Source organism: Rhodamnia argentea, chromosome 8 (genome assembly GCF_020921035.1).
Source record: "Rhodamnia argentea isolate NSW1041297 chromosome 8, ASM2092103v1, whole genome shotgun sequence".
In the NCBI taxonomy this organism is placed as follows: domain Eukaryota; kingdom Viridiplantae; phylum Streptophyta; class Magnoliopsida; order Myrtales; family Myrtaceae; genus Rhodamnia; species Rhodamnia argentea.
The window spans coordinates 22,858,206-22,883,601 of record NC_063157.1 but is presented as its reverse complement, the minus strand read 5'-3'; the positions used below and the strand labels follow the sequence as shown (position 1 = coordinate 22,883,601).

The 25,396-nt window shown below is 41.8% G+C and overlaps 4 protein-coding genes and 1 long non-coding RNA gene across 15 annotated transcripts; 3 read left to right on the top strand and 2 right to left on the bottom strand.

The window, feature by feature from the left end:
* Window positions 1–905: 905 nt before the first annotated feature.
* Window positions 906–2,620, top strand: LOC125316231. Its single transcript, XR_007199531.1, has 3 exons — window positions 906–1,689; window positions 1,857–2,041; window positions 2,217–2,620. It is a non-coding gene; the product is annotated as an uncharacterized LOC125316231 (long non-coding RNA).
* A 2,356-nt stretch (window positions 2,621–4,976) lies between these two features.
* LOC115735496 (reticulon-like protein B22) lies at window positions 4,977–7,602 on the top strand. Of its 5 annotated transcripts, XM_030666758.2 has the most exons (6): window positions 5,024–5,119; window positions 5,216–5,296; window positions 5,395–5,646; window positions 5,749–5,890; window positions 5,980–6,049; window positions 7,287–7,602. In XM_030666758.2, exons 3-6 carry the CDS (start codon window positions 5,477–5,479, stop codon window positions 7,394–7,396), a joined length of 492 nt encoding a protein of 163 aa, XP_030522618.1. In that variant the 5' UTR covers window positions 5,024–5,119; window positions 5,216–5,296; window positions 5,395–5,476; the 3' UTR covers window positions 7,397–7,602. The 5 variants fall into 5 exon arrangements, with proteins under 5 accessions (XP_030522617.1, XP_030522616.1, XP_048140374.1 ...); XM_030666757.2 differs by lacking the exon at window positions 5,216–5,296 and having other exon boundaries at window positions 4,977–5,119; XM_030666756.2 differs by lacking the exon at window positions 5,216–5,296 and having other exon boundaries at window positions 4,985–5,119; window positions 5,360–5,646.
* Window positions 7,603–8,214: 612 nt separating this feature from the next.
* LOC115735493 (transcription factor SRM1-like) lies at window positions 8,215–12,108 on the bottom strand. Its single transcript, XM_030666750.2, has 2 exons — window positions 11,186–12,108; window positions 8,215–8,953 (listed from the first exon to the last, which is right to left on the bottom strand). Exons 1-2 carry the CDS (start codon window positions 11,578–11,580, stop codon window positions 8,443–8,445), a joined length of 906 nt encoding a protein of 301 aa, XP_030522610.1. The 5' UTR covers window positions 11,581–12,108; the 3' UTR covers window positions 8,215–8,442.
* Window positions 12,109–13,686: 1,578 nt separating this feature from the next.
* On the bottom strand, window positions 13,687–17,069 carry LOC115735494 (succinate dehydrogenase [ubiquinone] iron-sulfur subunit 2, mitochondrial-like). Its single transcript, XM_030666751.2, has 2 exons — window positions 16,283–17,069; window positions 13,687–13,983 (listed from the first exon to the last, which is right to left on the bottom strand). Exons 1-2 carry the CDS (start codon window positions 16,948–16,950, stop codon window positions 13,812–13,814), a joined length of 840 nt encoding a protein of 279 aa, XP_030522611.1. The 5' UTR covers window positions 16,951–17,069; the 3' UTR covers window positions 13,687–13,811.
* Window positions 17,070–18,611: 1,542 nt separating this feature from the next.
* Window positions 18,612–25,181, top strand: LOC115735490 (calumenin-B). Of its 7 annotated transcripts, none has more exons than XR_004014785.2 (9): window positions 18,612–19,219; window positions 20,160–20,362; window positions 20,916–21,018; window positions 21,094–21,159; window positions 22,771–22,944; window positions 23,041–23,137; window positions 24,439–24,572; window positions 24,678–24,749; window positions 24,834–25,181. XR_004014785.2 is itself a non-coding variant. In XM_048283723.1 (9 exons), exons 1-7 carry the CDS (start codon window positions 18,849–18,851, stop codon window positions 24,559–24,561), a joined length of 1,137 nt encoding a protein of 378 aa, XP_048139680.1. In that variant the 5' UTR covers window positions 18,612–18,848; the 3' UTR covers window positions 24,562–24,572; window positions 24,678–24,706; window positions 24,834–25,181. The 7 variants fall into 7 exon arrangements, 2 of the variants coding, with proteins under 2 accessions (XP_048139680.1, XP_030522607.1); XM_048283723.1 differs by having other exon boundaries at window positions 24,678–24,706; XR_004014787.2 differs by having other exon boundaries at window positions 18,613–19,219; window positions 24,661–24,706.
* Window positions 25,182–25,396: the final 215 nt, after the last annotated feature.

The window sequence follows — 25,396 nt, the reverse complement described above, 5'->3', positions numbered from 1 at the left end:
AAAGAACAAAGGAAGAATCATCACAATGGCAAAGTTCGGCTTATGTGGAAGTGAAGCTTCATAGCGAGGCTTTTGCCCTCATCCTTAGGTGTACATGAGTGTGCAAAAGCCACAAAAGGCCATTCACACTAACACCTGAAAAAAGATGCTTGTCTTGCTTTTTCAATCCTCATCTCAGAATCTCACCAAACTGGAGGCTCTAATTGCTTGTGGGAAAGAGAATGGACACATCATAGCCTTATCAGCTCCATCACACCCATGTTGACCAAGTACTTTTTCCCTTTTTCTGGTGAGACATGTTGATCAAACACTTGCGCTTTCTGCTCTCGATGTAGTACAAGGGATCTCATTAGGCCACCTCATGGAAGAACGAGCTTTAATAATCGCCATTGCAGGGGGGCACATAGAAGCGAACTCTCGGACACTCATGTCATGCATTAACTGGCGTATGCGCAAAAACTTCTTTTTTCTACATTTGTCCACAAATCCGATGAAGAATTCACATGGTTTCAGCAGCTGTTGAATAACATTGTGTAGAAGCATAACTTCAAGCAAATGCATCCAAGAGCGCCATTGTCTATCTTCCCCTTGTAGACATTGAAGTGTCCTGAGTTATTATTCTTCCTGGTCCATGTTTACATTGCTGGTATCATCATACCTCATACTTTTAGAATGTTGCGCCACCTCAACAGAGCCTTGACCAGTACTAGCCTCAAAATCACTAAGGCCTCTTTTGGTATTCAGATTGGCCAGACTGCAGTTCCTCTCTGTAATACCAACTTGACTATCTATCAGTTGAGTATTTGTCAACCGTGAAGTTCTACCATAAGGTAAAGTGCCGCCGGAACATGACCGGCGACAATGAGGACAGATCTGATTCCCAAAATGAACACCGAGCTGCTTCAATTCCAGTCCGCCACCTAAATCTACGGTCAATTCCACTGGGTCCTCACATCCAAGCTGTTTGTTGATTATGAAAGGTGGCAAATGGAACATCCACATGTGATCTTCGGTCATGACTGGAATGTTTTCAGAGGTCACAGCGTAATGAGTAAAGATGGATTGGTTGCGCTTAATTGTTATGGTGACTATTGAGAATGGCTGCGGCTCCTTGGTGTCGCTCTTGGATGAATAGAAAATGCATACTGTGAAACCTTGCAGCTTACAGCCTTGAAACGGAGGCATCTGAAAAGATAGAGAAGGAATCTCACTCTGATAGCCAAACCAATCAGGAATGTTGCTTCCCGGTAGGGAAAATTTCGCCGTAGCCATACCCGCACCGGTCCTGCACAATTAGAGGAAAGTTGCACAATGATTCAGTATAGCATTCTAAAAGGTAGAAAATCGTCTCACAGTGTGCATGAACCACATTAGAGAAAGAGAGTGAGAGAGAGTGAACCTGAAAAAGGAACTCTTTGAAGTTGCTTGACAAACTGTAGCACCACTGCATGTGTATTGTTCCTGCTGATTGCAACTTGTCCAAGCCAGAAATCTCTTCTATTTTTCTGCAGTTAGTTAGAAATAACCTCGGTACATGGCGGAATTTGGATAAAGATACACTTTTCAGCGATGGACAGTTAACTGCAGACGGAGTTAATAAATTTGTCGGCATATCGGGAAGCAATTCAAGCTCCTCGGAATTGTCAAATTTAAGGTTTTTGAGTTTCAAGAGACCGCTGACTGTATCTGGTATGCTGAAAAAGTTGTTCTTTCTCAGGTCTTAAGTCTTCTAGGAAGAGCAAGCTTCCTAGTTCCCCCGGGATTGCATCGTCTGATAGATTGCAGTCCATCAATCTCAGAGATTTTAGTGAAGTTAACCCCGACAACGACATGGTCAGCATACTATTTTTGTGCAGATCTTCCCTTCTTGTCATCCATGACCAAATGAATGAAGACAAGGAACTGGGCTTCGAAATCTTGCACCCGCATAAAGATAACTTTTTCGGATTATTTAAGCATATAATGGGCAAAGGGGCGTGTGTAATAGCAGTTCCAGCAGCAACAAACTCCATCTGAGACTCCATCTCTCGGAGATTTTCAGGTAACTTATGTATCTTTGAGCAACCTGCATTATCGATGACTTTCAGGGACTTTACTCTGCCGATGCTTCCAGGAAATTTCTTGAGCTCTTTGCAGCCTTTGATATTCACCAGAACAAGTTTCTCTAGTTGGCCAATGGCCTGATGGATCTCCACGAGCTTTATGCAATCTTGTAGGACCAATTCCTCTAGATTGGGGAGCCTCGAAAAATCAGGAGTCTTTCTCAGGAATTGCAAATGACTGAGATTGAGGACTTTCAACTTTGACAGAAACTGTGACAAAGTATAGATTTAAGTTTGAAGTTGCTTGCAAAGCATTTTATCTCGGTCTAGGAGAAGAGTCAGCATGCATTACCTTGTTATATTTCCAAGCTACTTTGAGATTGCTATGTCGCACGAGACAAACTAGGTGTTCCATGTGAAAGTCGACCGGGATAAAACTTAAAAGGAAATTTCTGCCAGCAAATCCATCTCAACTCTTTAGAGAACAGTCCATATTTTCCTTCGAGATGTGTATGGTTGAGTTGGAGTAGTCTTAATCGATTCATCCGCGCAAAAGCTTCGGCATTCACTTTCACGATTAATTCGTGGGAGAAGTATCCTCCCTCTCTTTCTGCGCAAAATAGTGGCATTCCAGGGTGAAGGTCGGTTCTGGCGGTTTTCTTGGGAGCGAAATGGGCACGATTTGGTGTTAAGTCGCCTTCTCTTCGAGTCCCGATCTTTCTCTTCCAGAGAAATCTGGCCGAGACCCTTGCGAAGGGCAGCACACCGATGCCGTCAAGGGCGCTCAGATCCTGGAGCAGCCTTGCCATGAGACATATATGGTCGGACAGGGCAAGACGCTGCACACCATAGGCGCCGAGTGCGGCAACCCTTTCATCGTCGAGCGCAACCCTCACATGAACTGTTGTCTCTGGGAAACATCACTTTTGCAGCTGTTGGTACAAGTTGTGCCAATCAAGATGTTCCACAGGAGGATGGCAATGAGGCAGATGGTGTTCTGTCAGATTTCATTTAAATGTGTCTGTCGGGCGCTTGTTTTGTTTTCGTTTGAATCAGATTTCAAACAATTTGTTTTGAACTTTCTATCGCGACCTTATTATGGTCCGATAGCGTGGTTGGTTAAATAAAGTTTATATAGTGTGCAATTATATATTTTTCTTTATTGATGGTGACAAAAAGGGGGAGAAGTTGCCCCATTACAATTGTAGCAAGTAAAGATTATGGACGCAAATCTACTACTTTGATGAGAAAAGGATACTTTTAGTGCCAAAAGTTATATGTGGAGATCATTTTGGTGTAAAAATTTTCGCCGGATTACTTAAGTGTCGAATTGGAGACAAAAGGATTAGTTTGGTGACTCCGACAAAATTTTCTAGTCAAAATCGTCATGTGTCATTAATGATAATTTTTTTTTAATGTAAAATGACATCCAAAACAAATAATAAGTCCATGTGGGCTGCGACGTGGACTGCTATACTTTAAAATAAATTAAAATGACATCCGTAGATCGAACCGGCACGTTGCGTCGCAGGATCGACGGGGTGAAAATCTATCTTGTCCTCCATGGAGGACACACACGCTGCTAGGTCTCGCAACGGCTCGGCGCTCTCTCGCGGATGTGGAGCGCGTCCACCATGATCTTCATCATGGCGGGACTTCTCTGAGGCGTGGAAGATTTTGCCTGAGCGCATTGAGCTTCATGGTTGAGAACGGCAACTTGGAAGCAATGCTCCGAGGCAAAAATGATCATCCTGGCATTTTGTCCCGAATGTCCGCCATTGGCTTCGTCGTCCCCCTCTTCAGCATTGACTCTCGAAAGAATTACCCCGGGCTACACCCCCGTTGCTGCGGTGATCGTGTCTACCGCGGTGGACAATGTCGTCCTGTTCGTGTTGCTAGAGAAGGTGGCCATGGACTGCCCAGGAGCGCCTCGGTCGGGCCCGATGAACTTATGGGACTTGTCGTACTCGACAAAGTAGCCAATGAATGAGTCAAGGTAGGCTGCCGTTCCACACTCCGATCAAACTGATTTCGATAAGGCAGGGAATTGCTAAGTACGAAATTAGGCACACCACGAAGAGAGCTGTGGCAACCTCCCTTTTCCACTAGTTGGGATCGAGACTTGATTACGCTAATGTTTCTTCAGCATACAAACCGATGATGTTGAACAAGTATGGCAACTTATGTTGTGATACACAAAAGGAAATGTGGGGTCAATCGAGTTTTTTTTTCTTTTAGTTTAATTTTTTCTTGCAATCGGAATTAAAATAAGTTCTCGTCATCAGTGCTCTACTTAAAAAGTATTTTTTTTTAATTGATTTATGTTCTCTAAATGGCTTCATTAGCTATCTCATGCTGAAAAAGTAAGACCTATGAAAAATGATACGGTCAAAATACACTTGTATTAGTTAAAAAAAAATGAGTGAAAAAAGCAAGATCCTAAGATAACTGCCCATTAAAATGAAAAATTATTAAATTCTCTCTCTCGCATGAATCATTAAGGGTCCGTTTGATAACGATTCCGATTCAAAAAAATAATTTATTTTTTGATTATATTCTCCGGATGATTTTTAGAGAATTAAAACACGCTTAGTATGGCAAGTTTTAAAAAAAAATAATTTTTTTTAAAAAATAATTTTTAAAAAATTTATTTTAACTTCCCCCATTCTTTAAATTTTTGAATTTTCTAGAATTTTTAATTTCCCCCTTTTTTAATTTTTTTAAATTTTTTTTTAAATTTTAAAGCTTATTCTTGAATTTAATTTTAAAAAAAAATCATTTTTTGTCAGATTAAAAAATTCATTTAAAAAATTAATTATTAGAAAAAAATTAAATTTTTAATTTTTAAAATTTTGTTTAAATTCAGAACTGAAGTACACGTGAACTTAATTTTTTTAAAAGAACTGAATTTTTGTTTTTTCGATGAATCGAACAGAAATGTTGACTCGGGTTCCTACCCGAAAGCACCATTCGAAGAGAAACAGGGGCACTGCACGAATCAGGAAGACTCGCGAACGGGAAAGAGGGCTCTCCGTACCCTCCGATCGTCGATCCCTCCGACGCCTTCGTCTCCGTCTGTGGGTTCCTCTCTCTCTCTCCTGAATCTTCTGTTGAAGGTTCTTCGCGAGATCATCTTCTTCCGTAGTTTCAAAGTCCTATTTGATTCGTGACAGCGATTTCTCTGACTACCGATTCCCTCGACTTCGCGTGGCGACGGTTTTCTTCGATTGCCCGCGAGACGGGGATTGTGGCTGGTAAGTTCGAATTGATTATGCTTCTATGTTTGGCAAATGTTGATGAGGAGCAGCACTTGGCAGGGTCGAATCGTCGTGTTCGCGTGCGCATTGGGAAGGTCGGAGTGTGTTCCGAGCTCTGTTTTCGACGTTATACATAGGAGAATTTAGTTTGGGGAGGAGGAGGCATGTGAGGTAAGGATGAGGAACGAGATAGGGAAGCCGTTGATCGTGTTGATATGCGGGAGCTTGGTGTACTACCACTGCGCCTACCGGCATTCGAGTATCCTCTCCCTCCTCTCCGACGTCCTCATCGTGCTGCTCTGCTCTCTGGCCATCCTCGGCCTCCTTTTCCGCCAGCTCAACATCTCGTATACTCTCTGATCTTTTGCTTTCGTTTCCAATTTCCGTTTCTCTTCTTGCGGCTTTTCAATTGGGTAAAAACAAAAATTGAATTTTGGTGGGATCGAAAGGGTACCAGTGGACCCGCTGGAGTGGCAGATATCGCAGGACACGGCCAACGGCATCGTTGCCTGCCTCGCCAACACCGTCGGAGCCACTGAGTCTGTTCTTAGGGTTGCCGCCACTGGCCACGACAAGCGCTTGTTCGTTAAGGTTATTTGGTTGCTTCTATTGTAGATTAGAGGATTCTTCGCTCTCTTATGATGATGGACCTAAGCTAGTGTGCATATTCTCATTTTCAGGTGATTGTTTGCCTTTACATTCTGTCTGCTTTGGGGAGATTACTCTCCGGCGTCACTGTTGCTTATGTTGGTATGTGACTTTCTCACTTTCTCATTAATCTGCTTCTCCATGCTCTGTGTCCCCCATGAATCATTTGAGGAGGGTAGTAGATCTGAAAATTCTCGCTATTATATGGCCTTCCCTCTGGCAGGAGGGAGAAAACATGATTGTATGGCAGCCAGCATATTCAAGAATTGTCCTTGCAAACATTTACTCGGTCTTTGTTTCCCACTCTGAGATATAGCTCTTTGATGGCCTTATTTCCTTATTTTTCTTCCCCTAGTGCTGTTTTACTTGATCCTTAAAGCTTGCCTTCTAGCGGTTTCCTGTCAAATGAACGTCAATATACTGTCTTCGTTGTTGGACCATAGCCGGATTAGAGCATTCTCCTTACACTGGAGATCCTGTTGAAACAAGGCTCCTGCAATTTAAGTATTGGTTGTTTGGGGAGGTTAGAAATTAACCATGCAATGAAGGAGGTTCTTCTCATGACTGGACACATGACATTCGGCAACAAAGCCCATTTCCCCTACTGTCCCTACCTAACCCACCAAAGATTTATGCAGAAAGTTACCAAAGGCTTTCACCCTCAGTGGATCATTCCTGTATATTGTCAATATTTTCCGTTTTCAGCGGAGTTTAGTACCTCAAACCTCCAAATGTTTGTCAGCCTCATAAGCTGGGCCATAGAAAAAGGGCCCCGAAAACATAAGAAAAGTTGAAAGCTGTTAAAGTGATAATAGTGGCGAAAGGCGATATTGAATTTTTTATGAGCGGTTATTTTAGCACAATAGACATTATTGACCATGTTGGCGTTATAACTGGTGTTAGAACGTGCTTTCTAGAGGAGAAGTGCGAGAACTATTTTACTTTTCCTCTCCATCCTCTTCTATATGATGTGCTTCTCAGTATTCTTGGTTTTTGGTGATGAAAGTTTATTGCTTTTGGAGACAAATGTTTGCTAATGACAAAAATATAGTTATGATGGTAGCAGAAGTTGATGATGGAATCTTATTGGTAGTAATTGTAGCAGAACAGACATCATTGACTGTGCTTATGTTAGAAAATGCTTTATGAAGGAGAAGTTAGAGAACACTTTTCCTGGTACACTATCTTCCTTTTTTCCACTCACGATTGTTATGTAGCTGCACCTTGTACCGCGCCACCTTGTCACTTAGTTGAATGTTGTCAATATCCTCTGTTATCTTTCTAACAGTCTCAAAGCTGTGATTAATTGGGACTCTCTTATTTTTTATGTTTGAGACAGGATTATGCTTGTTTTGTCTTTACTTGTTCGCCGAGAGCTCGCCATCAGTCAGCACTTGCATAGCCCGATTCTTGAGGAGAAGTGGTGCTGCTGAGCAGGATAACATGTAGCCATTAAATCTTCTTGACCTGTATCCAATTCTTGTTGTACCCACGTCTTGGAGCCTTAGATTGTGACTGTACATATGAGACTGTTCTTCACCCCTATTTTGGGGTGAGTGAATACTGTTGTCGGCTATACGCATGAAACTTTTACGCGCAATTTTATGTTTGGCCATGAGCGCAACCGATCGATGTATTTTGAAGAGATGTTGTGAGTCTTTTGTAGTCACCCATAAGAACTCTCTCTCTCTCTCTCTCTCTCTCTCTCTCTCTCTCTCTCTCTCTCTCTCTCTCTCTGAGTTCATTGGATGACTGCATTAATGTCGTTTCTATATTTCATCACCCAGCTAAGAAGCTTCATTAAGTACCCCGTCCTTACTATATCATCCTCAGTCACACGACTTTGGAAATGCATAGTTCATGGACTTTGTCATTGTAAAATCGCTTCCCCGTAAACATTGATCATGTTTGAAAATGGAAAGTGAGAACTGAGCAATTCCATCATTCCATTTTGTCATTGTTTTTAAGGTTTTTTTTTTTTTTTTCTAAGCATTATATGCTTTCTAGCAAATTATCAGCGGAGAAAATATCAGCTTCGGCTCAAGTCCATGTTTTCCGTGATTGCCTCCTTAAAGGTGAAACCGAATCCACCACGGTACATGAAATTTCCCAAGGCAAAAGAGCAAGCAGATCATAATTCAAAATGCGTTGCCACAAAGTCGCTCGATAATGCTTATCACTCCAACACAAACACTTCTTTACAGATGACACTGTTGAAAAGAACTTCATGAACTACTTCTCGCGCCATCATGCTGATCTAAGCGGACGATCAACAGTACACTTTGATGGCCCACCCTGAAATGCCACATCTTCACCTAGTCCATACAGATTGATGTTATTTCTCCTACTATGGCTTATTTGAAAGCAACAGAAATAATAGTTGTCTTCGCACAAAACCATCCTATCATCAGATTCACTACAAGCATTCCATCATCCAACAAGAGCAAAAGCAGAGAAACTCTCTGCCGTTCCTATATATTACAACTTAAGCTGCATCACCTGTGTGCCGATGCATGTGGCATTGGATAAGTCATGGGGCTCATATTGATTGGTGCACCGGGAACCACAGTGCCTTGTACTTGACCTCTAACACCATATGCCATGTGAGGCGTGGTAGAGAGATTTACTGGAGTACCAACAGCAGAAACAAAAGGGCCACCCACTGGTTGTCCAATTGATGGAGGACATGGAACTCCAACACCTGACGTCACCGCTGGAGATTGAGGAGATTGTTTGTTGGATTTGCCAGAAGATACTCCTCCCGTGGAGCCATCTGTTTGATTTTGACCCGTAATAGGGCCTGGAGTTGCTGAAAGGTCTCCACTGCCTACAGTGGTGATATCGTGAATACTAGATCGCCTCCTATCTTTGTTAACTGAGTTCAGACGGATAAAATACTTCTGTGCATGGCTCGCAACTTGTGTAGGCGTCCTTGTGACGACAAAGTTCCGGGAAATACTTCGCCAATCGCCCTTCCCATATTTATCTAAGCCTAGAAGAAATAACCTGCTTCCAAAATGATATAGATATGAAAACCCAAGGTTGAAATGAAATATATGTGAGAAAAAAGGCATAGCATAGGAACGAACTATAACAATGTACATTAGACAGTAACACCACCATATGTTCAATCATCAGATAAATAGTTAAGATCAGCCTGCAACAAAACTGAAACTGGGGAGGCGACAGCCATAAATTGCAGTAAACTTGATAATATGTCTTGCCTATCAAGGGCTTGAAACAATGAGCATGCATGGGAGATTGCAAACTTTTCAATGAAAGGCTTACTATAAGAACTAAAGGGGTGGGTTTCGCCACATATATCATAGATTGCACCTTTCCATTTAGAGAGCAAAAAAAAAAAGAAGAAGCTGAATTTAGAACCCGAGTCCAGTCAGGGGCAAGGGCTGACTCTACCCTCCAATAACCTCTTTAGGTCCTCCATAACTTCAGACAGAGAGAGAGAGAGAGAGTCTTCCATGATCAAAATTCAAATTTGGATCATAACATCACCTAATAAAATGTTCAAAATTTTACATGCTCCCTTAGAAAGGTATTCTCTTCTAGTAGCTTGTTACCATTAGCCATGCCTGCTGGCTACATGGCTGCTGGATAAGAGAAATATGTGCTTTTAATGATAGATCATCCTCCTGAACCCAACCAATCAAACCAGCTTATCAATGCTTAAAGCGTTTCATGCAAGCGTCACATACATATATTATAATGATATCACAAGCCCATCAATCAAGATAACATGTACAACTATCTCATCTAATTGTATACAACAAAGAAACATTAAGTCGCTCTAGTAGCTTTTGCTTACCACGTCTATAGAATAACATACTACACATAAACGAAATTAACACCATTGGTACAGTGAAGGCTATCATTTGACCTTTTTCTTTAATTATGTCAATTTTCAATTCCATTGGCAAATATATCAAGAAGCACTATTCCATGTAGCAAAATTCTCTTGCCTTAAAATGGAGCTCATGTGCCACCTGAGGGTTATCACCACTTCACCTTCCATCAGCAGAGGCAGTTTTCACCTCATAGGTCATTGCCTGTCGGCCCCACCAATGCTTTCTTTTTTTATTTATGATTCCACCAAATGATATCAGATAACGTCTCAAGTGATATGGAAGCTCAAGTAGAAACCCCTCGTCCATTTTGACCTTTCTTAATTCACCACACACCTCAAGCCTGATTGAGCAAGTGACCCAACCACCACACCACCAAGCCTTATTCAACTAAATTGCGAGGGGATCCTACTATGTCTTTCCACTCTGAGAACTTTATTGAAACATTCCGCAGTTTGAGTCATGTTGCTCATACGGAACAATTGGCCAGTCTCCATTTAAGACTCAGGCTGGCTTTTTTTTTTTTTCAACGAACATTTGCAACACATTAGGAAACGTTAATTGTCCCAATATCACGTAGCAGCTCTATCAAAAATGCATGGTCAAAAGAAAGAAAGCTAGACCGCACAAAAGTGGGCTTGAATCCAGCTTGCCAATGCCTAACCATCAGATGTCTGAAGAATTGGATAGGCAGGACAGGCAGACAAAGCTCCAGGTATGTATACCTCTAATAAATATGACCAGATTAATAGGTTGGACAGTGGATGAATGCACCAAGGACACCTATTCGTCAATACACAATGAAAGACGTGCTTTGCAGAAAAAGGAAAACCAAAAGCATCTAGTCACATCTCTCCCAAATTGAGTTCAAGCTGCAATGGTCCATAGCTAGCTGGAGCATTAAGAATTACCTTTCTATCTATCAAGAACCAACTCCAAAAAAACAAGAGATACAGATCGATACACAATCTATATGAAGAGAATGCAGGCATTAAAGCAATTCAAGAATACACTCAATGTTCAGGCTAAAGGAAGTAGTGAGAAGAAGACATGGTACTCTGCACGGGCCGGCTAAGGTTTCTTGTGCAGCATAAGCACTAACTGACGCTCAAAAAGGGTCTAAACTGCACAGTACTAAACTCAACCCAACAGATATGCCAGGAAAAAGAATTGAAGCTTGATGAGAAATCAGCAACTAATCTGCAAGTCACTTAAGCCCTCGAAAAAACAGATCAACCAAACGAAAGGAAGGGCAGCAAAAGCAAATCACAGTGTCCTGGATCAGCTAGCGACCAATTAACTATTGCGCACATGTACCCTCTTTCCTAAAACCACATGGTCAGATATAAATTACTGATCGACAAGAAAAAGACCCCACCTGTGTTCTTCCTCTGTCCAAGCAATCCCCTTCCTTCTCTCCTGATCCGACCTCGATCCTTTCCCTCCCTGGTTCAACTCGCCGTTCGCGTTCCCTGACCCGCCGCCCTTCTTCCCGTTCTCCTCCTCCCCCACGTTGCTCGTGGAGCCATCCGAGGAAGACGAATTGTAGGAAGGTAGAGCCACGCGGCCAGACTCTATCTTATCGACATCTTCGATCAGAAGCTCGTAATGAAGCTTAATTTCCTCTAGGGTTTTGCCCGGTACGTCGGAGGCTACCTTCTCCCACCAATCCGAGGAGTCCTCGAAGTGAGTAGCCAGGGCATTCTCGAACGCCTTGTCCTGTTCCCTACTCCACGAGGAACAACTAGGGCTCACTGCTTCATCGACAGTCATCAAAGCAAAACCCTGGCTCAAAAAAAACCCACACTTTGCAACTCCGAACCACTTCACGACTCAGCAGCGTGTCAAATGAAACTCGCCAACAGATCCACGGAGCTATCGAACCAATGGACTCCCCAATATCAACTCTGGACAGCGCATTTATCCTGAAACCTCCTCGGGATTCGTATCCGCTAATGCCCAATTATCGCTGCGACTGCAAGTGGCAGTGATGCTGCGAAAATTATGGGCAGCAAGGGAAGAAGCAGACAAGCGAGGGCAGACAAAAACCGATTTTTTTTCCTTTCCTTTCAGCAAGAATAAAGAACCTCAATTAGCTAGGCGAGAGGAATTTCTGAATTCCCGGCTGAATCTGCTGAAATCATAGGGATTTGCTCCGAAATTCGGAGAGTTGGACGCTTGCGCAATTCGATGAAAGCTCCTTCCTTTTTGATCTTTCCTCCGATGGGCTTTTGGCTGAGGCAAAGCACGAAGGAGGAGGAGAAGAACGTCGGCTTCAGACGGCGTTGCTGGCGTGGCCCGTGAGAAATATCTCTGAATCCCGCTAAATATCCGTGACGCAATAAAAGCGAGACCACCTTCCTTAATAAAACCTCCTGTGAAAAAGATTGCTGACTGACAGTGAAAATTTTTCACACAGAGAGAGAGACAGACAGACAGAGTCCAAGGTTGAACCGACCGTGGAGGTAAAAAAATAAAAAATGGCAGAAACCGCTGACGACGTAACTGAAAGCCTGCGAACGGATAGAAAAGGAAGGAAGGGATTGCTTGCCAACAAGAAACACGACGTGACAGCCTGGGAGCATTTAATTCTCTTGCCCCGTGGTTGTTCAAAAGGTTGAAACTTGAACTTCAAACTTGCTCTCGCCCTCAGTGGATCCATTTCGACGGAAGACTTGATTCATTTTGGAGGGAGAAAAAAGTGGAAAAGGGGAATAATAGATTCAGATTCATTATCAGATTAAGAATTATTCGATTCAAGATCACGCAACACTATCTCTCTCGACTTACCAAAAAAAACACTTATCTCTCTCGCACTAAAAATGGTCGTAACTCCTAGAGCTGGTTCCTGGAAACAGATGAAATCCGGTCTGCCGCCGGTGGCAAGCCATGTTGGCAAGCCGGGCCGCAGAACAATTACTCTATCGAACATGGGAACCCAGCCACGTCCCGGTCTTGCGAAATTAGATTCCTTTACAGGGTCAATTGCCCCTTTAAAACCGGCTTACGCAATTCATCGATCTAGAGGCCAACACCCATGCTCGGGGATCAACCTCTAAAGATAGCTCGTAACTCCGCTGCGAGCACAGCGCAAAACCCAAAACCCAACTCGAATTGCAAAACTCTACACCCATGACTCCCCGATCATTCGCAAAAAATTACAGAGGCAGATTCAGATGACCCACTAGGTGACTCACATGGTGTGCCATCAGAAGAAACTATTTCCCGTGGACCATCACATTGTCTAACATAGAAGTCCGGCTTTCTAATTTTGAGAAGTAGGACCTGCAATATCTGCTTGATGACCTTTGCATAGAGAACCCCTTTTACCACGTTCTTCGCCTTTGCATAGACAAAAGGCTTTTTCATGTTCTTTATCCAGTTCTACCTGCAAAATGAATGGAAATTGTTCCTGATTGCATTCCTACAGCAGATGGTTTGGGCAAACTTCTTTCTCTGACCTCTGAACTAACATACTTACGTGCATTGCCCTGAACATGACTAATCATTCAATGCCTGTTCGCATGCCATTCTTCTCTAAGAAGATGCAATATATCCTCTTGCCAAAGCTGTGAGAGGAGGACCACTGAAACATAAGCAGCATCAATTTCCTAAATTTTTCAGAGGTTTCACATATCACGCATGCACAATGAATGACCAGGACAGGATGACTGAATGACGACCATACCAGTGCATCTTGAACATTAAAATGTACTCAGAAAAATACATGTTCATTCCCAAAATTTGCATTGGTTTTACACAGTCAAAACATACAGGCTTCAGAGATACTAATCTTAAACTGGTTTAGAAGGTTAACAAACATTTACTTGGCTGAACAGAAGTATCCGCATCAATATGGGTTAAAACAAAAAGTGACACATGGAAAGTACTGAGCGCACAATTTATTGAATAAATAACTAAAGGTTCACAAAGCTGAAAATATAATTTGCCCTTTCGCTGGCCATTAAAAACGTGTTTACACTTCACAATCATAGGCTCACAAGCTACTTGGCAAGCTGCAGCTGCTTGATATTTATAATCTTTTTTCCTGGGTTCAATCCTTTGGGACAGGCTCGAGCACAATTCAATATAGTATGGCAACGGTAGAGCTTAAATTCATCATTAATCGCATCAAGCCGCTCCTTCGTAAATTCATCTCTGCTGTCCATGATCCACCTACATTCACCAACAAAATGAAGGAATTGTTGATACCAAATGTATCTGTAGAAAAAATGAGAGCGATCTCAACATAAAAGGAAGATGATGCATGGTAATCTCTTCTTATTTGCAAAGTTTGTCTACGAAGGTCCGACATCGGAACTATTTAAATATGAAACAGCAGCTAACCAAACTATGAAGCCAATCATTAAGCTCCAGGTTTTCTAATGCATCAACAAGAAGCTGTCATACAGCAAGAAATCATGAACAAAGAGTAAAACCTTAAATTGCACTTTCAGCATCAAACCTTGAACGCCAAATGAAGCTAAGGGAAACAGAAGTATTGTATAAAAAAGATTAATCAACAAAACCGTCTGAAACCAGCAAAACAGGAAAAGGTGAGAAGAGAGATTGATAACTTACAGCTTCATATTAATCGTAGAACTTAGTCAGTGATAGAAAGAGTTCATATAACATTGTTTACTCTCATGAAAGCGTCTAATCACTACATAGAGAAAGCTAGATGCTGTGTACATGTACATGCAACTAGCATGTGTGGCATCCAGATGCAGTCCAGATGCAGTGTGTGTGTACAACTCTGTCTGAGCATGGAGGGATCTTAAGATAGAACCCTGATTAAAATATTTCATGAAGCAGGTACTCACTTCCTGAAGCATAAAAGAGAAGGATGACAAGCACCATCATGTATGACACTCCTAGTTTAGAACTTAGGTACTTTCAACCACATGTTCAACCCCTTCAATTCTGAATGAAGTTCCCCGAGAGGCCATAACCAGTATAGAAAAGGTAAATAAACAATGGCTCCCTCCATTTACATAATTAAACCACATCAAACTCCCAATTTTACAGTTGAACCCAATGAAATTAAATTCACGAAAGATTCAACCTCTTGCCCCTTGTTTAAGAGTGTCAAAGCTTGCGGAGGGAAACCTCCCCGACTAAGTCCTTTTGCATACCAACATGTAACCAAGTTAGAAAACCTTAAGCAGTGTTTCTGCTTTACTTTAGAAAGCTTCAATATCTTTTAGTTTCCTCTATGGCAATGCCATCTGTAGACATTCAATCAGCATAAAAAACTGAGAGACATGACAATATGCGGCAATTTATGGGAAAGAAGGGATATTCAAGGAGGCATCGCAAGGTTAACTTTATAATTTTCTGGCAAGATTTTGGACCTATATATTTAAAAAAATGTAAGTTGCGGGGCTGTATGCATACAATTTAAAGTCCAGGGTCAACCACTAAACATTCATCTCTGAGAATGTCGATGAGTGTCAACCATTCACAGTTAAAAAGTTGAGAGCGTAATTGAAGATGGACAGATGCAGCTTACCCTTATAAAATGACATAGAAGTTCAACCAAGATACAAGAGAAAAGAAAATTCAAGACAGAAAATGAAAACTGAAGACAGAGTCTTTGCAGACAAACTTGATCCCAATCCAGTCAATGTCTACCTCTGGATGATGCAAGTTCATCAGGACAAGTAGCCATTGTGACCAACAAAAACTCTATTTCCGGCTTCTCGAACTCAAAAGGATAGTAATGTTCAAGAGGAAAAAAGTTCCAAGCATTCAGAACATAAGAGACTTTAAAGGAATAGTATAGTGCTCTTGAATCTTATTTTCATCCAAAGGTCAAAAGAAGAATTCCTCTTGAAGAATAAATACTACAATTCTGCAAATAAGCTCTGCTTAAGAAAATGTAATAGTTCAAATGATCATGGGAAAGGAAACTCCTATTGCACAATATCTACTCTAGCATTCAAGCATCATTTCATTCCCTTCTTTGAGGGAAAAACTGAGTGCAAACTCTTTAACAAAAACTACATTTGAAGTTGCAAATTTTCAGTTAAACATAAGTGCCAGGCTGATCACACTCACCAATCGCAATCCTCTCTCGTTACAACATGCTCTCTCAAGCTCAGAGCGAGCACCGAATTAAAAAATATCATTAATTTCCCACCCAAAAAACAGCAAAATTCTTTCATAGATGCACTAAAATTACACCACAGAGTAAACTGATAAAGGAAAAAAGAACAACACAAAGCCCCAGCATAGTAAATAATTAACTGAATCACTAAGCACCGTGCAAACAAAGATCAACCAGCTTCAGGAAAAAAGAACAACACAAAGCCCCAGCATAGTAAATAATTAACTGAATCACTAAGCATCATGCAACCAAAGATCAACCAGCCTCACCAATTCGTTGTCAGCATCAAAAATGAAAGCAACAAAGCCGAAACAAAGAACCCAAATCTAACCCAATCGATTTAAATCTAGCTGAAAAGCAATATACCTATTGGCGTGAAGCAAGGCAGCTGGTCCCAAGTAAGACTCAGGGTTCCACCAGTAACTGGGGCAAGACGTGCTACAGCAAGCGCACAATATGCACTCGTACATCCCGTCCAGCTTCGCCCTATCCTTCTTGCTCTGCGGAATCTCCTTCCCTGGTGTCGGCGGCGACGTCTTCCGCTTCAGCCACGGCTCAATGCTCTTGTACTGATTGTAGAAGTTGGTCATGTCCACGACCAGGTCCTTGATCACGAACATGTGCGGCAACGGCGTGATCGTCGAGGCGCCCCCGTCCGGGATCTTGGTGAGGCAGGCGAGACCGTTGCAGCCGTCAATGTTCATAGCGCAGGACCCGCAGATTCCCTCGCGGCAGGACCGTCGGAAGGTGAGGGACGGGTCGATCTCGTTCTTGATCTTGATGAGGGCGTCGAGGACCATGGGACCGCACTCCTTGAGGTCGATCTGGTAGTCTTGGAGCTCCGGCTTCGAGGGGTTGTCCGGGGTCCACCGGTAGATCGAAAAGGTCTTGAGATTGGCGGTGGACTTGGCCTTGGGCTCGACCTGTTGAGCCTGGGTCTCGCTTGCGTGGTGGCGCGCGAGGAGGAGACGGGCCGCCGAGGACGTAGCAACTCTGGACATTGGGATTGCTCGCTTCAAGATACCAGTCGCCATTGTTGCAGATAGAGACAGCAGCTGATTACAGAGCGAGAGAGACGGAGACGAAGAAGACGATACAGAGGGACCGACTGGTGGGTTCTTCGGGGGAAGGACCGGAGGAGGAGAAGGCTGAAATGACCAAAATAAGTCGGTTAACATGCAATTAAAGAGGTGAGACGTAGGGGCATTTTAGGTATTTCATGAAGTGATTGCCGGTCATTTCGCGATGAATAATTGAACACGGTGGATTGGTGGAGGCTTTGGGTGGGGAGTTAGTGACGTGGCGGATTATGGACCGTCGAGAGAAGGGGATTAGTGACGTGGCCATTTTGGCAAGTGTCGTTCTCGAATTTGCTTTTGCTGCTGGATTCGTGTGTCGACCATGGTCCATGTGACCATGAAGGATTCTTAACCTTACTTTGCCACAAACGAGTTAAGACACAGTCGAATTAATTAAGTGATGTTTTTTTTTTCAAACCAAGGCAATCTAAAATAAAGGCTTGTATACATTTTCCTGGAATTGGATATTTTTGTCTAAAATAAAATCTGGATAATAATTTAAAAAACTCGATCTTTAGATTGAAGAGATTTTCCAAAATACAAGTACTATTTTGAGAAATTGTAATTTAAAAAGCATATTGGAAAATAACTTTCGTTTCAATGGTATTTGGAAAATCATATTTTGTAAAACACTTTTTTTATTAAGTAAAAAAACTCAAAACCAATGAAGGACTCAACAATCGACGAGCCAGATTTGGCACCGGCCACTTTGTGTAGGTTCGGGTGACCTAAACAACCTCGGGTAAGGTTGGTCGGCCGCTAAATCTATGTTGCCGATGGCTTGAACTCTCACTAGTGATGTAGCATGAAGTAGGGACATTTATAGAATTATGAAAGTATAGCGGGGACAAAGTTGAAAGGAAAAAAATGTATGCGCATGCCAAAAACACTCAAACGCTTCCGAACCCGCCTCGAGTTAAAAGACCTCAAAAATACAATCGTATCTTCCCAAAACTCTTAAAGAAATTTGTCAAACGATATTTGTATTTACCCAAAATCCCTCGGGAATTTTCCCAACTGAAGCCAAAATAAGTTAATTGGCATCGAACATACCTAACAAAATAAGAAGTGTGCAGTAGGCTTAATGGAGATGCCAACTATTGGCATAAGCTCCGGTCACAAATCGAAAGAGCAAGTGTTGCGCGCAACATGTACATTTTCCACCAATGTCTCGAGAGTACTAAGTAGGCAGCATCCTCGAGTTTCGAATCTTCGCACGGAGCCTTCCAATGTGACTATTGCTTGTGTGTTTGGTTATCGTATGTACATCCGATTCACGCACGTCATTAGTACTCCCAATCACCTCCAATCGAGCGGTCGTTAGCACGCACCGATGCGTGTTAACCCGACACTCCAAAAGCCACGCGCCTCGCACGAGAAGAAATGCAAATGAAACAATTGCTCGATTGCGCCAAAAAAAGAAGAAGCATAATCCCATTAAAAATAAATCCAATTCTATGATAAAAACTAATGTAAGTTTGTGTCAAATATTTCTTCGAGAAAGCAAACTAAATTTATTGATTTTTTTTTAATTTTATAAGATGTGCATCATATGATACGACACAACTAAATTGAAATAAAGAATAGACAAAAAAAAAAGGATAGACAAAAAATTTCAGATCTCTGTCTCCGTGTGTCTCCGGAGCGAGTGACGATCTCCAGCAAAACCTCCAGAAACGCGCAATCGCACACTTTCCCAGGGGAAATCCATCAACCTCAGTCCACCATTTCGTCAAACACCTCGTCTCTTTCTAACCATCTCTGCAAATTCTCCAGATCCAAAACCCTCACCACCCTCCCTCCCTCCGATCGCCAATCTCCAATCTCCCTGCATGGTCCGCGCATTCCCTTAGATGGGCAAACTCTCCGTCATCATCTACATTGCAGTCGCCCTCCTCCTCCTCTTCCTCGTATCTCGCTCCCCGAGGTCCCCCTCCGCCCATGGCCGCAGCCACCTCCGCCTGAAGCTCCGGTCCAACTTCACCTTCAAGGCCCCGGCCCACCACCACCACCACGAGCCGGTCCCGTTCGATCCGCTCGTGGCGGAGCTCGAGCGGCACCGGGAGGACAAGCAGTGGGAGAGGGAGTACTTCGAGAACGCGCACCCGGAGGTCGTGCACGCCGCGGAGCACGCGCCGGGGGAGGAGTCGCAGCCGGAGTGGGAGGATTTCATGGACGCCGAGGATTACTTGAATGACGAGGAGAGGTTCAATGTCACCAATAGGTCGGTGCTGTTTTTTTTTTTTTTTTGTCTTTTTTGAAGTTCGCGTCACTTTCATTGCCATTTTACTTTAAATACGCTCTATGAAAAGTATATGTTCCACAGGCAGGTGGACTGCAAGTTCTGCCTTCATTTTTTGTTGCAATGCTCGTGCAATCGTGGGTTATGCTGAGATGATGATGATGATGATGATTAGAATTATGGCGTCTAGTTGATTAGAGGTGCAGTGTTATGTTAGTGTATGAAGCATAGTGAATTGAACTGTTTCTTTGCGAGTGTTTTGTGGATTTAAGAGACTGACAACTTCGGTGCTTTAAACTTATGCTTTGATGCTTAATGGTAGTTCATGGATGGGATTGGTATAGAGGGGAATAGCGTAACAAGATTCGTGGTTGGGCTCTTAGTGGTTTTTGCTCCTAGGGGATAGCTGTTCAATTCATTAAGAAAAGTAGAGGATATGGTCGTTTGTTCCGTTATCAGAAGAAAAGGGCATGAGTGTGGATGGTTGTTGGTGATGCCCAGTCTTACAAACATTTATTAGAGACTCTGAAATTGGTGCAAAAGAGACACCGCAAAGGCTTCAGTGAGTGGATGTTCCTGCTTTTGCTATGGCCGTGAAGCTGTAGAACTGGTTATTTACTGACAATCCGTAGCAACCAGGCTTTGAGAGTTTCAGGTAACGAAGGTCCTTAGTATTTACTTTCATGTCCTATCGTTGAAGGGATGCTTCTTCTTCACCCATCCTACCATCTTCTTTACCTTCCTCTTTGTCTCCCTGTACTTTTTTCCTGGTTGGTGCGACTCTTCTCTTAATAATATTTGTCAAGACTGTTTGCTTCACACATTTGTGGCATCTAAGATCATCTTAGACGAGCATGCATGCATGTGATATTTGTGATCTCTATTTGGTCTGAGGTTGTGGGAATGTTAACTTGGTGAATAGGCTGGTTTTGCTATTTCCAAAGATTGATGTGGATCCAGCAGATGGGTTTGTGACTGAGCATGAATTGACGGAGTGGAACTTGCAGCAGGCCCAGAGTGAGGTCATGCATAGGACTCAGAGAGAGATGGAGCTTCACGACAAGAACCGAGATGGTTATGTCTCATTTGCAGAATATGAGCCACCTAGCTGGGTCCACAGTTCAGGTCAGTGTTCTATTTTTTTGGCTTCTACTTGTTATCTAGTTGCAAGATCTTGATCTGAGACTACTGCTTTAGATGAATATAATTGTATTTCTTCCGGATTCCAACTCAAACATGATTTTGCTCAGTCATATATAAAACGTGAATCACATCAATATATGAAGAAAAAGAGTAAAGCCTCATAAACTAATATTTTCATCATTGAGCAGGAAAACCTAAATTAACTTACAGAACTACAAGCACTCGGTAGGAATTAGTAAGTATGGTAACCAAAACTATGAATTATAGGTTTGTTGACAGTCAGGACATTTGCATGCTACTGAATTTACTCTTGCCTCTTTTTGAGATACTGAAGGCATCCTTGCCTTCATAAGTGAAGAAAATTAAAATGAAATTACTGAGCTTCATACTAAAGAAACAGGATATGGGATTTTTGTTAATGCTTTCTCGTGGAACTGTGCTCACAACTTCAGATCTTTCTGTAGAAACTGGGCCTTCAACTTTGCTTTCGTTATGTTTATTCAAGTGTGACAACTTGTTCAGTGCTGCCTTGCAGATAATGATTCCTTTGCTTTTAATATGGGCTGGTGGAAAGGGGAGCATTTTAATGCATCGGATGCAGATGGAGATGGCCTACTCAATATTACGGAGTTTAATGAGTAAGCTATGAAACAGCATGATTTCAATTTACATTAGGAGATGAGTTAACTCTATGCACATTTTGATAATTACAGCTTTCTCCACCCAGCTGACAGCAAAAATTCAAAGCTTCTTCAGTGGTTATGCAAGGAGGAAGTAAGGTGACGTTAATTCCTAAATGACACATTTCATTTTTCTTTCAAGTATTCTTACTCTATTTGATTCTCTCGAATGTATCTTTTGAGTGTTCTGTTTACTGTTTTCATGTGGTTGCCGAACTTAATGTCACTACAAAGTTAGTTCTGTAATGTAAGAAGGATAAATTCTGGATGGAGATGATTTAATGTGGCCTCGAGCTCACGTTTGCGCATAGTCTTACTTTTGTCAATGTTAAAACAGATATTATTCTAGGAAATGTAACATTTATTGCCATCCCGACAAGCACAATCTTATACGAAAAGATTTTAGCATACATGCATCACCATGGATTTCTGATCCTTTGGTACGTTTTAGCCAAAGTAATGGTTCTCTAATTGTGCATGTGACATATCTTTCTCATTCCGGGACATGCTTCTTCTCATGTAGATCTAGTTTGGAAATTTTGCATTTTCTTTCCTTGTTACTTTCACTACTCTCGAATCAGATCCATGTCATTTCAACTTTTTAGTTGAGCTCTTGTTCTAATACAAAATGTCTAATTAAGTTCTTCAAATACAAAATTTGTTCGAATGACGTGTTGTCAAAAGATGTTGTGGCGTGGGTTAAATATCGCCTATGTAGACACACAAAGCGGATAGTGAATCAGTGGAAGCAGAAACAATCTATTCATTACCAGAGTCACGGTAGGTGTCCACGTAGCCAATGTTTAATTCACGTCACCCTCTTGCTTCCCCCGACAACCACATCTAGAAAGCACGAACACTCTCCGAGGGCCTGCACGTCGGTGTCGAACGCGTGTCAGATATCGACATGCGACCATCACATGGCCAACTGGTGTCGGACATCCGACGCGTGGTCAACGCTCCGGACACACCAATAACACGCGAGTCCAGGACACGCCATTTCGACACACACAAGGTCAATTTTAAATATTTTCAATAAATTATGGGTCAAAATGTAAATCTATAAAAGATAGATGTACTTAAGTTAACATTTTCATTCTAGGCTCTTTTTTTATTATTTATTTATTTGTGAATTCGAATCAATTTAATTTGATAGAAATAATCATAAAAATAATAATTTATCATGTATTAATAAAAATAATTATTTAATGTATGACGTCTCCAACGTGTCGGAATTTCTCTATTTTTTTAGAAATGACGTGTCGTGTCACGTGTCGGTGCTACTTAGGGCCACATTAATTAGATTTTGGTTGGATTTTGTGCCGGAGGAACTTGAGTAGATATTTTGTGTAAGTAGGACTTGATTAAAAAAATTGAAAGGACGGGAGCAAAGTACAAGGATGAATTGTAGAAATTTTCCTTTTAGGACTAGAATAAATGATGGGCACTTAATTACTAATTGCAAAAGGGCCGCCTCAAAATTTTTTATATTTCTTGAATGTGATCGAGTAGTCAATTACCCCTTGTCTGGATCACCTTATCAAGTTATCACAAAGACCGTTTCTCACACTCGATGTTGTTATCATATATGTAATGCACATTTATTTCCAAAAGGTAGTGTTAACCATGTTCTCTCACACCTGTCTGTGGCTTTGACTGTAAGCTTGTGACCATTATTAGGCTGATTTTACAATTTGCTCTTCCTCCCAGGGAAAGAGATTCCGATAAAGATGGGAAGGTCAACTTTAATGAGTTCTTTCGTGGGCTTTTTGACTTGGTAAGAAACTATGATGAGGAAAGCCATAATTCATCACATAATTCTGATGATTCAATGGAGGCTCCTGCCAGAGTACTGTTTAATCAGCTCGACAAAGATGGTGATGGGTACTCATTTTCCTCCACATATTTCCTTGTTCCATTGTCAACTTGATCCTGCTTCCGAGAAACTGTTGTCTTATTGGCTTAAATTTACCTTTGCAGATACTTGACGGATGTAGAACTGCTACCTGTCATTGGAAAGCTTCACCCTTCGGAGCGTTATTATGCCAAACAACAAGCAAATTACATCTTGTCACAGGTATTCTCGAGTGAAAAGGATTTCTTGAATTGGACTCACATTTGTTTGCTTGTGTGGAGTAGGTAGTTGGAATTTGCTACTCGATCATGGGTCACAATAGTAATTTTTGTAGGATTTTTTATACTGGTTATCACATTTTATGGCAATCAATGGACTAGCCTTACTTGAGACAATCGGTCTCCATGGAGTCTCTACATCCTTAAAATACTTCCATTGTTTTAAGTCATCCAGTGCTTAAAAAATATGCATGTGATGGGCCAACAGATATAGCCGCGGAATTAGCCCGTGCAATGCCCAGCGAGCCGAGCCAAGCCAGGCCAGCCTTTCTTCTGTAGTTGTTCTTAAAAACATTACGGTGAACATTTTTGTATCGGATGGTACCACAGTCAGCTTAGCTCGGGCATCCAGTCCATCAAGCAAGACACGCAAGATTTTAGGCACAACAACTAGTTTCGGCCTGCCATGGCCTCATCGGGAGAGCAGCATCAGCTCCCCACCAATTTGTACACAGGAAGTTAACCCCTCCTTCAAAATTCCTAGAGATAATATTCTTTCTATCCTATGACTCCTAGTGCAAATCACCCTAACGCTACTCCCACGAACCTGTTGCATCTTCCACATTACATGCTCTCTCACCATGATAACACCACAAGCTCCACTCACAAGGGTACACGAGCATGGGAGAACTTGCCTATTTGGGACACGAAACTTTCGGTCCGTGTCACATGCGTCTGAAATTAAGAAAACTCATAGCTTGAGTCTCATATTCTTTTCCAATACCAAACAGAAAACTGGAAAGAGGAGTTGATGGGGATAATGTTTCTATATCATCCTTTACAACTAACTTGTATATTAAGCTGTGTCCGAATCTCTTGATCGGCAATGTCCAACTTTGGAAGCATGAACAGCTGACAATTGGGTAGTGCCTCGATGTTTATTCCTCTAGCACAATACACTTTTTTTCAGATATTCATCTTGTGTTCATTTATGAAGTTACAGTGGCCCTGTTTATGTAAGAACGTGGAAAATACCTACTCTAATCTTGTACAGACTCCCAAACCTGGCTGATACCAGGATCGTATCTTCCAGGGAGTGACTTCATGAAAGTATTTGCTCTTTTGACTGGAATTATCGGATGTCTTAATCTGTCCTTTCTTGATTTGGGAAGCGCTCATGTATTACCGTTAAAGTATGACGATACTGTTTCATTGATTGAGCTTGCTGGCATAATTCACTAAATTGGCTTCCTTTTTCCCTTGTGGAGTGTTTCTCTGGTTGATGCTAGTTACTTGTTAATGCAGGCGGATAATGACAAGGATGGGCGTCTAACATTGACGGAGATGATTGACAGCCCCTATGTATTTTACAGTGCCGTTTTCAATGATGATGAAGATGAGTATGATTACCATGACGAGTTCCGCTGATCTCATACTAGGTTAGAGTAATTATTCCCTTTTCCCGACATATTGGTGGCTGTATTCAGTACTGTCTCTTACGTCGTCAGACTTTTAATGTCAGTCCAGGACATCGACAAATGCAGGAATTCATTTTAAAACGATTTACCGAAAGGTTCAACCGCGTTAACAAGTGTCATGCTAACTTGATTATTGTGGTGAATATCTGCTTTCCTTGTTCATTTCAATTTTCTCATGCAAATTACTTTTGTCGTTCTTATGTTTTTGGCTTTTCATTGCAGGGATTGGTGCTTGCCACACAAAAAATCTCTTGCAATTGTATTGTTGTGACAATATAAAGTTTCTAGTGAACATTTTTGTAGTGTTTTGGTATTTTGGACTCATTTTTCTGTTTTTTCCTTTCTATTTTTAAGGTGCAATCTGTTTGTTACAAAGCTATAGCATCTTTTCTTGAGCCAGGAAGGAGCGACAGAGTAGAGTGATACGGGTACAGTCCCAAATTGCAAATTCTTTAGCTTGTATTTGTAACTATCTAAGTATTCCCCATCCTTCAATAATTGAACGGAGAAAACTAAATGTGCACACGGAGATCCATCAGTTTGTTGTGTTAGATTTTTTTTTGTGTACTTGCGTGTATGATCATTGTTTATGTGGAAAATCACAGTTACTTTCGATCATTAGATATATGGGCCGGTCTTGGAGATCGGATCATACTCACCCGAGAGTAATAAGCACTGCCTTCTGATGAGATTTTGGCTGTACTCTCAATTCATCATTAACCCAAAAACAAAATCCTGCTCTTGCTCTCTATCGAAGACGGGTGTCAATTGGGTCGGCGCAGCAA

Bases quoted from the DNA above. Each gene is read 5' to 3' on its own strand.
- LOC115735490 (XM_048283723.1), top strand. From the start codon at position 18,849: ATGGGCAAACTCTCCGTCATCATCTACATTGCAGTCGCCCTCCTCCTC. The intron at 19,220-20,159 runs GTCGGTGCTGTT...CTTGGTGAATAG, and splicing joins AGGTTCAATGTCACCAATAG to GCTGGTTTTGCTATTTCCAA. The intron at 23,138-24,438 runs GTATTCTCGAGT...TTGTTAATGCAG, and splicing joins CAAATTACATCTTGTCACAG to GCGGATAATGACAAGGATGG.
- LOC115735496 (XM_030666757.2), top strand. From the start codon at position 5,477: ATGAGGAACGAGATAGGGAAGCCGTTGATCGTGTTGATATGCGGGAGC. The intron at 5,647-5,748 runs GTATACTCTCTG...TGGGATCGAAAG, and splicing joins TTCCGCCAGCTCAACATCTC to GGTACCAGTGGACCCGCTGG. The intron at 6,050-7,286 runs GTATGTGACTTT...TGTTTGAGACAG, and splicing joins CGTCACTGTTGCTTATGTTG to GATTATGCTTGTTTTGTCTT.
- LOC115735493 (XM_030666750.2), bottom strand. From the start codon at position 11,580: ATGACTGTCGATGAAGCAGTGAGCCCTAGTTGTTCCTCGTGGAGTAGG. The intron at 8,954-11,185 runs GTGGGGTCTTTT...TTTTGGAAGCAG, and splicing joins TGGACAGAGGAAGAACACAG to GTTATTTCTTCTAGGCTTAG.
- LOC115735494 (XM_030666751.2), bottom strand. From the start codon at position 16,950: ATGGCGACTGGTATCTTGAAGCGAGCAATCCCAATGTCCAGAGTTGCT. The intron at 13,984-16,282 runs GTATATTGCTTT...TGGTGAATGTAG, and splicing joins GCCTTGCTTCACGCCAATAG to GTGGATCATGGACAGCAGAG.